Source organism: Lucilia sericata, unplaced genomic scaffold, assembly GCF_015586225.1.
Source record: "Lucilia sericata isolate MDLA Ls3-8-SP2 unplaced genomic scaffold, ASM1558622v1 Contig001194F_arrow, whole genome shotgun sequence".
NCBI classification, from domain to species: Eukaryota; Metazoa; Arthropoda; class Insecta; order Diptera; family Calliphoridae; genus Lucilia; species Lucilia sericata.
The window spans coordinates 5,033-20,675 of record NW_023995159.1 but is presented as its reverse complement, the minus strand read 5'-3'; the positions used below and the strand labels follow the sequence as shown (position 1 = coordinate 20,675).

The following is a 15,643-nucleotide window of genomic DNA, read 5'->3' as shown; positions in this document are numbered from 1 at the left end:
ACCATTTGTGTGTGTTATGTTAATATTACAATTTTTTAAATTATTTTGGTCAAACTTTTATGAAAAATGATGGTATATCGAATCTAATAAAAAGTAAATTTCGGAAGGTGGCCCTACATATTTGTTAAAAACTTGTTATTGGAAATCCCGCAAATTCCAAAAGAGGTCCTTATTTCAGTTTTCTAGTTCCAGTTCAGTTCCAGTTCAGTTCTAGTTCAGTTCTAGTTCAGTTCTAGTTCAGTTCTAGTTCAGTTCTAGTTCAGTTCTAGTTCTAGTTCAGCTCAGTCCTAGTTCAGTTCTAGTTCAGTTCTAGTTCAGTTCTAGTTCAGTTCTAGTTCAGTTCTAGTTCAGTTCTAGTTCAGTTCTAGTTCAGTTCTAGTTCAGTTCTAGTTCAGTTCTAGTTCAGTTCTAGTTCAGTTCTAGTTCAGTTCTAGTTCAGTTCTAGTTCAGTTCTAGTTCAGTTCTAGTTCAGTTCTAGTTCAGTTCTAGTTCAGTTCTAGTTCAGTTCTAGTTCAGTTCTAGTTCAGTTCTAGTTCAGTTCTAGTTCAGTTCTAGTTCAGTTCTAGTTCAGTTCTAGTTCAGTTCTAGTTCAGTTCTAGTTCAGTTCTAGTTCAGTTCTAGTTCAGTTCTAGTTCAGTTCTAGTTCAGTTTTGGTTTAGTTCTAGTTCAGTTCTAGTTCATTCTAGTCAGTCTTAGTTCAGTTCAGTTCAGTTTATCAGTTCTAGTTCAGTTCTAGTTCAGTTCTAGTTCAGTTCTAGTTCAGTTCTAGTTCAGTTCTAGTTCAGTTCTAGTTCAGTTCTAGTTCAGTTCTAGTTCAGTTCTAGTTTCCAGTTTCTAGTTCAGTTCTAGTTCAGTTCTAGTTCAGTTCTAGTCCGTTCTAGTTCAGTTCTAGTTCAGTTCTAAGTTCAGTTCTAGTTCAGTTCTAGTTCAGTTCTAGTTCAGTTCTAGTTCAGTTCTAGTTCAGTTCTAGTTCAGTTCTAGTTCAGTTCTAGTCAGTTCTAGTTCAGTTCTAGTTTCAGTTCTAGTTCGTTCAGTCAGTTAGTTCAGTTCAGTTCTAGTTCAGTTCTAGTTAAGTTCTAGTTAAGTTCTAGTTCAGTTCTAGTTCAGTTCTAGTTCAGTTCTAGTTCAGTTCTAGTTCAGTTCTAGTTCAGTTCTAGTTCAGTTCTAGTTCAGTTCTAGTTCAGTTCTAGTTCAGTTCTAGTTCAGTTCTAGTTCAGTTCTAGTTCAGTTCTAGTTTCAGTTCTAGTTCAGTTCTAGTTCAGTTCTAGTTCAGTTCTAGTTCAGTTCTAGTTCAGTTCTAGTCAGTTCTAGTTCAGTTCTAGTTCAGTTCCAGTTCAGTTCTAGTTCAGTTCTAGTTCAGTTCTAGTTTAGTTCAGTTAGTTTAGTCAGTTCTAGTTCAGTTCTAGTTCAGTTCTAGTTCAGTTCTAGTCAGTTTCTAGTTCAGTTCTAGTTCAGTTCTAGTTCAGTTCTAGTTCAGTTCTAGTTCAGTTCTAGTTCAGTTCTAGTTCAGTTCTAGTTCAGTTCTAGTTCAGTTCTAGTTCAGTTCTAGTTCAGTTCTAGTTCAGTTCTAGTTCAGTTCTAGTTCAGTTCTAGTTCAGTTCTAGTTCAGTTCTAGTTCAGTTCTAGTTCAGTTCTAGTTCAGTTCTAGTTCAGTTCTAGTTCAGTTCTAGTCAGTTCTAGTTCAGTTCTAGTTCAGTTCTAGTTCAGTTCTAGTTCAGTTCTAGTTCAGTTCTAGTTAAGAACGTTCAATAATTATATATATGGAGTCTACTCCCGATAAGTGTCAAGCGGAACAACAAAATGAAATCCTCCCACCCATGAAAATCTCCCTAATCATAACTATGACTAAACATTAACACCAACAACACTTAGCAATAAAATATCCCCTTTTTAATAATACTGGTTATTTTATTTGAGTAAGCTTTTATTTGATTTAAAAAACCAGTTTAAATTTCAACAAAAAGCAGAGAACTTTAAAGTTCCTTAGAATTTCAATAGAATTGGCAATAATGAATAATCGTAGTACCAACATATAGTCATAGAACCATTCATTGACGTCTGTCAAAGTATGGGTGTGAACAGTAAAGTAAACAACGTTTATACCCCCATATCGGTAATGTTAATAAAACAATCTACAAGTTCTTGTTGTACTGGCTGTTTAATACTAAAAACAAATCCATAATTATTTTAACAGTTTGACAAATATTCTATTTAGCTCTGTTCAAACAGTTTGCAATTTTTTTTTCTCATTTCAAATGAATATTGTGTTGTTGTTTTTTGATTTTGCTTTTGTGTAAACGTTTGAGTAGTAGTTAAGACTTGTTGTGCTGACTGTTTGGTCCGTCTGCACGATCAGTAGCGTAAACAATCTTGAACTTGACAGTTTGTTGAATGTATCTAAAGCGCACACAACGTACATCCCAACAGCATCTCGCTCAATTGCCGGTATTTTTAACGTAAAAATAAAAAAAAATCGAAACGAACTAGAGAAAAAATAGAAAAAAATATATATTGCAAATCAAATAACGCAAAACTACATAAAACTAAATAAATAAATATTTAGATTGTCTTGTGCAATTGTAAGTTGTAAAATAAAAATAGTTTCTGGTGCACAGATTTTTTTTTTTTGCAAATTTACAAAGAAAAAATAAAACAAACAAGGAAATCATAGCATTAAAAAAGTGTCTAAAAATATTAATTGCGGTAATATCTAGTGAAACGAAAAGAAGGCTTTATATTTGGAAAGATATTTTTAATCTGGAGAATCAAATAAGTTTAAGTGTTTTAACTAAAGAAAAAAGTTATAGCAAAATGTGGGCTGCGAAAAAGTGTAACTCGTTCAATTCCATGTGGCTTATAATAACAGGTAAGTTAATTAAAAATTAATCTTCTTTAAAGGACACTGACCCATTCATTATACTGGTCCTCATTGGTCCTTTCAAAATTGTCGATTTTTCAAAGTTCAAAATATTAGATTCTTATGCTGGTTATCTAGATACACTATTAATCTATTTTAGAAAGTCCACTTTTTTAGAAATTTCATTGTGTATCCATTAAAATGTCAATGTCCCTGAACTTAACTGCACAAAACGAGTTTCTAATAGACTAGAGCTAGTAGCTGCTGGTGTTAATAATAAGTATTTCAAACATAAAATTGTTAATAAACGTTCTATATTTAATAAAAAGCTTAAATATTGTATTGTTAAATGTTGTTAATTTTTTTAAATATCGTTTAATATAATATTATTTGTGCAAAAATAAATGTTATATTTTTCCATTAAAAGAACCATGTTAATTAAAAATATATGCGCGCCATTTTGCTTTTCAACAAATATTATTTATCTGTTATTGATATTGATATTGTATGTTAAAAATGTTCATTGAAATTACGTTTAAGAAAAGTAAAATTAAGGTGGAGTTGTTTTTTTAAAGGCTTGCATTGAGTCATAAGATTTCTTTTCTTATTTGTTTAACAAAAGTGCAATAAAATATTAAAATCAATAAATAATTAATTGCTTTCAGCTGGCATAACGAAATCATATGATTTTGAGTAAAATATTGGAAAAAATGTCATTGTTTTTTAAATAAAAATGTACATTGGTGTTGTAATGTGCCCAGCACCAAAATTTTTAGTCGATTTCATGATTTAAATGAAATACAGTATGAGCTTGAATTGCTTAAAATTATATTAAAATGAAAGCTTTCATAATCACCAAGACTTAGTCTAAATGATCATTTTATTTGGTAAACAATGATACGATTTTTACGATTCCAGAAAAGAGAATTAGAACTGAACTAGAACTGAAACTGAAACTAGGAAACTGGAACTAGAACTGAACAAGGAATTAAACTCGAAACATGCATGACTAGAACTCTGACTAGAAACTAAACAGTAGACTGAACTAGAACTGAACTAGAACTTGAACTAGAAACTGAACTAGAACTGAACTAGAACTGAATAGAAACTGAACTAGAACTGAACTAGAAACTGAACTAGAACTGAACTAGAACTGAACTAGAACTGACTAGACTGAACTAGAACTGAACTAGAACTGAACTAGAACTGAACTAAGAACTGGAACTAGTAAGTGAACTAGAACTGAAACTAGAACTGACTAACTCTAGAACTGAACTAGAACTGAACTAGAACTGAACTAGAACTGAACTAGAACTGAACTAGAACTGAGCTAGAACTGAACTAGAACTGAACTGAACTAGAACTAGAACTGAACTAGAACTGAACTGAACTGAACTAGAACTGAACTAGAACTGAACTAGAACTGAACTAGAACTGAACTAGAACTGAACTAGAACTGAACTAGAACTGAACTAGAACTGAACTAGAACTGAAACTAGAACTGAACTAGAAACTGAACTAGAACTGAACTAGAACTGAACTAGAACTGAACTAGAACTGAACTAGAAACTGAACTAGAACTGAACTAGAACTGAACTAGAACTGACTAGAACTGAACTAGAACTGAACTAGAAACTGAACTAGAACTGAACTAGAACTGAACTAGAACTGAACTAGAACTGAACTAGAACTGAACTAGAACTGAACTAGAACTGAACTAGAACTGAACTAGAACTGAACTAGAACTGAACTAGAACTGAACTAGAACTGAACTAGAACTGAACTAGAACTGAACTAGAACTGAACTAGAACTGAACTAGAACTGAACTAGAACTGAACTAGAACTGAACTAGAACTGAACTAGAACTGAACTAGAACTGAACTAGAACTGAACTAGAACTGAACTAGAACTGAACTAGAACTGAACTAGAACTGAACTAGAACTGAACTAGAACTGAACTAGAACTGAACTAGAAATGAACTAGAACTGAACTAGAACTGAACTAGAACTAAACTAAACTAAACTAGAACTAAACAAGAACTGAACTAGAACTGAACTAGAACCGAACTAGAACCGAACTAGAACTGAACTAGAACTGAACTAGAACTGAACTAGAACTGAACTAGAACTGAAGTAGAACTGAACTAGAACTGAACTAGAACTGAACTAGAACTGAACTAGAACTGAACTAGAACTGAACTAGAACTGAACTAGAACTGAACTAGAACTGAACTAGAACTGAACTAGAACTGAACTAGCACTGAACTAGAACTGAACTGACTAGAACTGAACTAGAACTGAACTAGAACTGAACTAGAACTGAACTAGAACTGAACTAGAACTGAACTAGAACTGAACTAGAACTGAACTAGAACTAAACTAGAACTAAACTAGAACTGAACTAGAACTGAACTAGAACTGAACTAAACTAGAACTGAACTAGAACTGAACTAGAACTGAACTAGAATGAACTAGAACTGAACTAGAACTGAACTAGAACTGAACTAGAACTGAACTAGAACTGAACTAGAACTGAACTAGAACTGAACTAGAACTGAACTAGAACTGAACTAGAACTGAACTAGAACTGAACTAGAACTGAACTAGAACTGAACTAGAACTGAAAGAACTGAAGTAGAGAACTAGAACTGAACTAGAACTGAACTAGAACTGAACTAGAACTGAACTAGAACTGAACTAGAACTGAATTAGAACTGAACTAGAACTGAACTAGAACTGAACTAGAACTGAAGTAGAACTGAACTAGAACTGAACTAGAACTGAACTAGAACTGAACTAGAACTTAACTAGAACTTAACTAGAACTTAACTAGAACTGAACTAGAACTGAACTAGAACTGAACTAGAACTGAACTAGAACTGAACTAGAACTGAACTAGAACTGAACTAGTACTGAACTAGAACTTAACTAGAACTGAACTGGAACTAAACTAGAACTTAACTATAACTGAACTAGAACTCTTGTTTAAAGAGTTGTGTGAGTAGTAAAATTCATTGCTTCTGAATAATTTTTAACTGTTTTAATTTAGCACGAATTCGGACCCAACTGTTATTTTAATTTTTGGGTTTTACAAATGAGGCCAGTATACATTTGAAACACGTTTATTTAAGTGTTAGCTAAAAATTCCACGAAACACTTAACATTTATTTAAAATTAGGGAACAAGTGTTAATGCCAGTTGTTGCACTTTCTCTCAGTTTTATCTTTGGCAGGTGTTGTTTTGTAAGGATTATAAATAATGGCTTTTTGTTATGATTTTATAATAATTTTAAAAAAATTTTACCAAATTTTTTTTAGAAACTTTTTTTCATAAAAGCTTTTGAAAAAGAACTTATATTATTTAAGCCAAGTATTTTTCATAAGGAATAAGCCCTTTTTATATATACTCAATACTTAAACTGTCACTAATAGTTGCTTATTATTTTAATTTATAAAGACATTAAACACAATATTAAAATCAATTATTATATTATTTTTAATAACTTTGATAAAGATCAACAATTAAATCTAGTTATTGTAGATTTCTTTTTAAATTCATGCTTTTATCTAACAAGCTCAGCTTCAAAGTTCAATTACAAATTATGACGAAATTATTTTCACATAGAACAAATGATGATTTTATTTTTTTAAACACAATATCTATAATTTTTCAAATATCTTATTGCCATATGTCACTGACTTCTATCGTCATTACCATCATCATCAGTTGTTTTTGTCTAGCTGCTATTAATTTCTAACAGGAAACCCCATTTTATCATTGACCGCATTTGTCTGCCGCTTCTACAAAATTTTATTTTACTTGTTTCACCATTTCAACTGATTCATATATCATTTCGTTCTAGATAAATTTTATAAAACTGGTCTAAAATTCATTAACGACAACTTAATAATTTAATGTTAAATAATAAAAAAACAAACTGTTTGGTCATTTGAAAATAAAGAATTATGGCGACAATTTAACTGCGCGACAATTCTAGCAAATACGTGTGAGTACTCGTATTGACAACTCGTTTACTGCTAAATAATAAAGTAAATTTAAATAAAGTTTATTATTTTTTGTGCTTAATTTTTAGGAACTATGATAATGTACAATAATATTATAAATTATAAAGAGTTACGAAGAAATTATTTTAAACATGGGACTTTTTTTGGGGAGGTATATAAATGCTTATATATATTTTTTTTGACAATTATATATGGTTAATATTGTTTTTGTTAAGCTTCGTGATGATATAGGTATATTGGTTCAAATAATTTTTATACGAAAACTGTACACTATACTCTTGACTATAGACTAGACTATAGTCTAATCTATAATCCTGACTATAGTCTATTCTATTGTCCTGACTATAGTCTAGTCTATATTCCTGACTATATTCCAGACTATATTCCTGACTATATTGTAGTCTACAGTCCTGACAATAGTCGAGTCAATAGTCTATAGTCTAGTCTATAGTCTAGTCTATAGTCTAGTCTATAGTCTAGTCTATAGTCTAGTCTATAGTCTAGTCTATAGTCTAGTCTATAGTCTAGTCTATAGTCTAGTCTATAGTCTAGTCTATAGTCTAGTCTATAGTCTAGTCTATAGTCTAGTCTATAGTCTAGTCTATAGTCTAGTCTATAGTCTAGTCTATAGTCTAGTCTATAGTCTAGTCTATAGTCTAGTCTATAGTCTAGTCTATAGTCTAGTCTATAGTCTAGTCTATAGTCTAGTCTATAGTCTAGTCTATAGTCTAGTCTATAGTCTAGTCTATAGTCTTGATTATTGTCTAGAATATGTTCTGACTATAGTCTAGTCTATAGTCTTAATTATAGTCTAGTCTATAGTTCTGACTATAGTTTAGTCTATGGTCCTGACTATAGTCTAGTCTATAGTCCTGTCTATAGGTAAGTCTATAGTCCTGACATTAGTTTAGTCTATAGTCTTAACTATAGTCCAAAGTTTTATATAAATTTTTAATTTTATTTTTATTTACCATTTAAAAAAATACATATTTTTTTAATTATTAATTTCCTGTAGTTTATCTTATAGAAATTAAATTTATGTACATAAAAATATAACAATTATTAGTATTTTATTTATAGGTACTATCAATTAAAATTCTATATTTAAACCCTGATTTCTATTAACACCCAATATACACCCAAACAATTATACTAGTTATTTGCTTTACATTTACCGTAAATTGATAATAAATATTTGATTATTTAAAATTATTTGTATATCTTTTTCAAATAAATATTTGAATGTTATTATATATTTAACAAACAATAAAAAAAATTTATTAATTAATTTTATTAACTAATTAAAAATTTCCATTTTAAACAAGCAAAAATTACAGGAACCAATTAACATTATGAGAATTTTTTGGTACATTTTTTCACTTAAAAAATCAAATGAAGTTAAACTTGATTAGAAAATAAATTGTTTGATCTACATGGTCACATAGACATGATCTAGAGATCAGTTTCTAAAAAAATAATAAACAAAATCTATTGTTATTTGCAAAAAATAAAATCAGGTGCTAAAATCATGTGAAATGTGAGAAATGCAAATGTGAGAAAATAGTTAAGAATTAAATCTACTTTGATATTATTTAACTAGTTTTTTGAAAATTTATAAAAATTGTTTACTGTTTATACTGTATATGTAGTTGTTATTGTTTGTAAACAAAATAATTGAAAATTTTATTAGAAAAATTAAATTAATAAATTAATGTATACATAAATATATAAAAAATAATATTTAAAAGTAGACAAAACAATGCGGTAGTTACTAATCAATCAAAATTGTTAGAATATTAAATTATTTCTATTAATTAACACACTTTACAATTGTTTGCAATAGATATAGAGAGATAGGTTTGAACATTTTAATTGATTCGATGTACATTTCATTCATAAGACGAAGGTTAGAGGCATAGACTTAAATAAGTTTAAATTTATTGTCAAGACTTTAGTGCTATAGTATAGTCTATAGTCAAGACTGTAGACTGATCTACAGTCATGACTATGTACTGGTCTATAGTCAAGACTTTTGACTTGCCTATAGTCAAGACTATAGACTGGTTTATAGTCAAGACTATAAATTGATCAATAGTCAAGAATATAGACTGATCTATAGTCAAGACTATATAGTGATCTATAGTCAAGACTATGGACTGATCTATAGACAAGACTATAGGCTGATCTATAATGCAGACTATGGACTGATCTCGATGTCGAGACTATACCTTCTCATCTATAGCCAAAACTATAGACTGATCTTCAGTGCAGACTATAGACTGATCTATAGTCAGGACTATAGACTGATCTACAGTCAAAACTATAGACTAATCAACAGTCAAAACTATAGACTGATCTATAGTCAAGACTATAGACTGATCTATAGTCAAAACTATAGACTGATCTATAGTTAAGATTATAGACTGCTCTATAGTCAACACTATAGACTTATCTATAGTCAACACTATAGACTTATCTATAGTCAAGACTATAGACTAATCTATAGTCAAGACTATAGACTAATCTATAGTCAAGACTATAGACTAATCTATAGTCAAGAATATAGACTAATCTATAGTCATGATCTATAGTCAAAGCTATAGACTGGACCATACTCAAGACTATAAACTGATCTATAGTCAAGACTACAGACTGATCTATAGTCAAGACTATAGACTGATCTATAGTCAAGACTATAGACTAATCTATAGTCATGACTATAGACTGATAATTGGTCAAGACTATTGACTGATCTATAGTTAAGAGTTTAGACTGATCTATAGTCAAGACTATAGACTGATCTACAGTCAAGACTATAGACTGATCTATAGTCAAGACTATAGACTGGTCTATAGTCAAGACAATAGACTGATCTATAGTCAAGACTATAGACTAATCTATAGTAAAGACTACAGACTGATCTATAGTAAAGACTATAGACTGATCTATATGAAAGACTATTGACTGATCTATAGTCAAGAGTTTAGACTGATCTATAGTCAAGACTATAGACTAATCTATAGCCAAGACTATAGACAAAAATATAGTAAAGACTATTGACTGATCTATATTCAAGAGTTTAGACTGATCTATAGTTAAGACTATAGACTGATCTACAGTCAAGACTATGAACTGATCTACAGTCAAGACTATGAACTGATCTATAGTCAAGACTATAGACAGATCTATAGTCAAGACTATAGACTAATCTATAGAAAAGGCTATGGACTGATCTATAGTCAAGACTATAGACTGATCTATAGTCAAGACTATAGACTAATCTATAGTCAATACTATAGACTAATCTATAGTCAAGACTATAGTCTGATCTATAGTCAAGACTATAGACTGATCTATAGTCAAGACCATAGACTGATCTATAGTGAAGACCATAGAGTAATATATAGGCAAGACCATAAACTGATCCATAGTCAAGACTATAGACTGATCTATAGTCAAGACTATAGACTGATATACTGTCAAGACTATAGACTGATCTATAGTCAAGGCTATAGATTGATCTATAGTCAAGGCTATAGATTGATCTATAGTCAAGGCTATAGGGTGATCTATAGTCAAGACTATAGACTGGTCTATAGTCAGGACTTTAGACTGGTCTATTGTCTATAACTTAGACTGATTTATTCACTGTATTGGTTGGTCTATTATCAAAACCATAACCTATTATTCTGCTTTGATAATTTTATTAGATTTTTCTGGAAATGATTACCAATTTTAACTGGATTCCTAAACCAGTTAAGTATGACGAAACTTAATATACTTATTTCAAAAAGTGTTTATTTATTTTATACAACTATAAATATTGCACTTGTTTTTCTTTTAATAACTGTTATAAAAATTAAAAAGGGTCTCTTTAAGGAAAATTATAAAATTTATATGAGCCTAAACTTGTAAATTAATTACAAATTCAAACAAATACTTTAAAAATAACAAATTTGCGCATTTCACTTCAAAAAATATTGCAAACAACAAAAATCAAAACAAAACTTTACTAAGAACTTGTTACCAAGTCCGAAGGTATTACGACATACGCCATAAAATCTTGAAGAACTAAGTCAAGGTGTTTCACCGCTAAAGAAAAAGAGATAGCAACAAAGATAAAACCACAATCATTAGAAAATAGTCACACGCCATTTATTAAAAAAATCAAATATTCATAAAATGAACATTAGATATCTAATAAGATAACTTATCAGTTAAAGAGCAGAAAAAAAGAAAATATTGGCCACGACATAAAAAAAAATTATTAGAAAATACCCCTTTAGAACATGAGAAAATTACAAAAAATATATATATTGTTCAATTTCAATTTGCAAATAAAATCAAAATAAATCATAATATGTAATTTGTGTATATAGTACAACAAATACAATTTTTTTATTGATAAGATAGAAGACAGTTACGAATAAGTGACACACACCAACCATTATTAAAATAAAATTAATTTTACTCACTGTCATTTTTTTTATCATTCAATATCAATATCAATTTTTTTTGCAACTAAATTAATTTTGCACTTTTCATTCTAATTTTATACTCATTTCTCTATCTTTTATTGTTTTCTTTCAGTAGTCACTGTTCTGTTGCCTTTAACACAGGCACAAGCATATCATTTTATAATCGGTCATCATCAGCGTAACTTCGATCAATTGTATCGGGAATCAAATAGTAGAACCTACGTAGCAGACACAAATTATACGGATACAACTGCAGCTGATTTGGAAAATACAAATTCAACAATTATTGTTACCAGTAAGTAGATGTATTATTGAAAATTGTTCGCTTAAAATATTTCGAAAATCATGTACAAAAAAATACATATCTATTAAGTGTCTAAAAAGTGTAAATTTTCCTTTTGTAAATTATTTTACAAATAACTGAAGTACATACTTGTTTTCTAGAGTTCATTTCCTTGTGAATCAGTCTGAGTGTTCTTTTTTACAAAATTTTGCTTAAATGTACAAAAATCGTATGTTAAAATATCACAAAAGAGTAATATAGTCGACTATAATACGGAATCGGATCTTTAAAAAAATAATTATTTCTTATAAATTCCAAATTACAAATGTAAAGATTCGTGGAAACATTTTCACCACAACTCTTCTCGATGAGACTATATTTTGCTCTTTTAAGGGGATGCGTTCTTACGGACAGACCTATTTTCGAAATGATTTCAAAATCTCTACTTCTTAAGACTAATTAGTAATTACCCTAATAAAATTACATTAAGGTTTGAGATAAAATTTGGCAAACACCCAAAGAGTCATAACTCTTTATTAAACCTACATTTTGAGTGGTAAAACTTATCTGGTCTCTAGGCGGGCCGAAATCCAGATAGACTCGATCTGAAATCATGTCTAGAGAATATTTTCACGTTTTAAACGTTCTCTTTATTGCTAATGCAGCAATCTCTGTATGGACAGCTAAACCTTTACCAGACTTGATATAAGTTCAAGGGTGCTTGCATGTGGTCCACGAAGTGGGCTATTTATTAATCTAGTGAGTAGATAACAGTGTTTGTAAAGTTTCAAAAACTCTACTACTTGTAGAAAAGTGCATTAGTTTTATTCGATATAAGTATATTTATCCTCAAATTTTTGTTTAGGACAAGGGTTTGGGAAGAGTTACCACTGAAAGTCTAGTTATATCCTCAAGATATGGACAACTCTCTGCCATTGGCTTCGTTTGTTTTTATATATGTTTTTCGTTAGCTTATGTCAGATTATGAGAGATCTCCTTGCAGAAGTTTGAACTAATGTAAGTGTAACCCCAAGAGAGAAACAGAATTAATGGGAAAGCTCCGGGAATATATGCTTTTTTGATTTCAACTTTCTTATACGAAACATAATAAAATGGGCTTTAAACCAGTTATCGGAGGAGTCATACATCCGATGATATATTTTATACTAAAGCAGGCAACATAAACCATGAGCTGGGAAGAACAGATTTGTATTTTTAGATACAATAAGAACAACCCAATGTATATTAACTAATTCAGACAAACCGGGCGAACTGACTATATATATAGCTATGTATTCTCGGTTGTCAGAAAATGTCTAACAACCGTGTGAACCTACAACTTTTGACTTACAACATTGCTGCAAAAAACATTATCAATATATTGCAAAATATAATATTGTCAAACATCTAACAATCATGTAAACACATTACGTTGCCATTTCCAGATAATTGTGTGACAATTTTTATTGTCAGATGTTCGAATTTTATGCATCTGACAATATAATCAATATAAATATTTTCTATTGTCAACATGGTGCATTAAACTAACATATGAAGCTTAATTAGATCTGACAACTTTTGTCATAGAACAATCTGACAACATTGTGAACTGACAATACTTCTGGGTAGATAAATTCTATTGTCTGACAATTGTCTGGCAATGAAATTGTAACGATTTCTAACAACTGTCTGATGTGACAATTTACTAGACAATTTTTCATTGTCAGTACATTGTCAGATATTCCAACGTTGTAAGATCTGACAATATAGATAGCTTTATGCCGCAATCTCTGTATGACTCCATTGTCAGATAAATGTTTTCTTTTGGCAATATGCTACATTAAAAGAACATAGGCAGCTAAAATAAAATCTGGCAACTTTTGTCATAGAACAATTTGACAACAGTATAAACTGACAATTTATTGTCTGGCAATAAAATTGTAAGGTTTTCTTACAACCGGCTGATGTGACAATTTACCTGATGCTAACAATTTTTCAGTGTCAGTACATTGCCAGATCTTTCAACGTTGTAAGATCTTACAACCGAGTATATATAGATTAGGTCTTATATATAACGCTCCATGGAAACAAAAATGTTTTAAAGAGCTCTGTAGAAAATTGTAAACCCAACAATCAATAGATGTTTTTATTTATATTTTTATAAAAACTTAAATATTTTAGCAAATTTTATTCTTAATTAAACACTGTTCCCTCCATAGATACTTGTGTCAAGTGTGGTTTGGCAAATAAACAACCTCTTAAAATACACCTGTTTTAACAATATTATTAAAAATTAATAAAAATGCAAAAACACACATAAAATAACAATAAATCTAAAAATAAACCTTAAACTAATATAAAAGATAACACTGAAAAAATGCAATAAAATAAAAAACATCTATTCATTTCAAATAATAACACTTCAAAGGAAAATTAGCTCACAACAATGACGACTTAAATGAAAAATATGATGAAATTCCCATAGTAAAAAAATATATATAAAAGGGGGTGTGTTGCTTACAACAATAAATTAATAATATCTTTTTATTATAATACTAACAATAAATTAATAAAATTTACTTAATAAACATTTTTCAATTAAATTTAAATTTATTTTCCCTTACAGCGGTACGTGAATCAAACGAATTATCACAGACTGCCATGGATATCATAACGATCGTTTGGTATGTGGCCACTTTTTTGGCTTTGGCTGCCTTCTTTTTACTCATGGCTTGCTCGGATAGACGTTGTAGTGATACCCAACGTAATGCCAATATGAATACAAATGAAGCACCCATACCACCACCCACGCCCTCACCTTCTTACAGTGAGTTTGCTCCACCCAGTTATGACAGTGTCATGAAATTACAACATCAAAGTAAAAATACCATATTTGTCATACCATTTTCGGTGGAACAAACTGCTGCCAAAGAAGGTGTTAATAACAGCACGAATAACAGCACCATACAACAACAACGACAACAACAACAACTAATGCTAATGATCTGCCCTTAACTCCTAATATTAGTTTTTATACCATAAATGAACTGCAAAAATTAGAAAGTTAATGTCAACGGAGATTTATTTTAACAAAAATTTCTAATTTTTTCCTTTTGAAAACCTTAATGGAAAAAATCTTCAAGAAACATTTCTTATAAAGAATATCTGTGATATTTTAGGGCATTTCTTTAAATCAAACAGTTTAACATAAAGGTTGTTAGCAGCTGTTTAAGGATTCTTTTATACATCATTTAGCAAGGTTAAAGTCAAATTCATTTGTTCATTATTTTTGTATTATCTAGTTCCAAAGTGTCTGAGTACTTAAACATTTTACTGTATTAAGTGAATAGCCATAAGTATTTGTATTTAAGTTTAAATAATGATAAGACTGATTAAAGCATATTTTTAGTTAAGTAGTTGTCATTTCGGTGCTTTAAACCAATTTTGTATTTAAGTTTATTTTTTTTTGTATTAGTTAGGAAATAAAGTATGTACTTAAAAATAATGATAATAAATAATATGAAAAATTAATAAAGTATATAAAGACTATAGACTAGACTATAGACTAGACTATAGACTAGACTATAGACTAGACTATAGACTAGACTATAGACTAGACTATAGACTAGACTATAGACTAGACTATAGACTAGACTATAGACTAGACTATAGACTAGACTATAGACTAGACTATAGACTAGACTATAGACTAGACTATAGACTAGACTATAGACTAGACTATAGACTAGACTATAGACTAGACTATAGACTAGACTATAGACTAGACTATAGACTAGACTATAGACTAGACTATAGACTAGACTATAGACTAGACTAGTCACTTTGCTTCTGGTTTTAATAAAGTTATAACTGTTTTGATAGAATTATAGTATCGAGGTAGCTTCTGGTAATTTTACGAACTAACATATAACTAGTGGGGTGGCTAGACCTTTTGGTTCTTCTTTAAACTCTTTGTATAAAGCGATGCTTTAGAAAGGA

At 30.0% G+C, this 15,643-nt stretch overlaps 1 protein-coding gene across 2 annotated transcripts; it reads left to right on the top strand.

The window, feature by feature from the left end:
• The first annotated feature begins 2,331 nt into the window (after nucleotides 1-2,331).
• Nucleotides 2,332-15,144, top strand: LOC119610442. 2 transcript variants are annotated; one of them, XM_037965652.1, is made up of 3 exons: nucleotides 2,332-2,866; nucleotides 11,477-11,656; nucleotides 14,271-15,144. In XM_037965652.1, exons 1-3 carry the CDS (start codon nucleotides 2,812-2,814, stop codon nucleotides 14,657-14,659), a joined length of 624 nt encoding a protein of 207 aa, XP_037821580.1. In that variant the 5' UTR covers nucleotides 2,332-2,811; the 3' UTR covers nucleotides 14,660-15,144. The 2 variants fall into 2 exon arrangements, with proteins under 2 accessions (XP_037821580.1, XP_037821579.1); XM_037965651.1 differs by having other exon boundaries at nucleotides 2,334-2,866; nucleotides 11,474-11,656.
• Nucleotides 15,145-15,643: the final 499 nt, after the last annotated feature.

Bases quoted from the DNA above. Each gene is read 5' to 3' on its own strand.
- LOC119610442 (XM_037965651.1), top strand. From the start codon at position 2,812: ATGTGGGCTGCGAAAAAGTGTAACTCGTTCAATTCCATGTGGCTTATA. The intron at 2,867-11,473 runs GTAAGTTAATTA...GTTTTCTTTCAG, and splicing joins CATGTGGCTTATAATAACAG to TAGTCACTGTTCTGTTGCCT. The intron at 11,657-14,270 runs GTAAGTAGATGT...TTTCCCTTACAG, and splicing joins TTCAACAATTATTGTTACCA to CGGTACGTGAATCAAACGAA.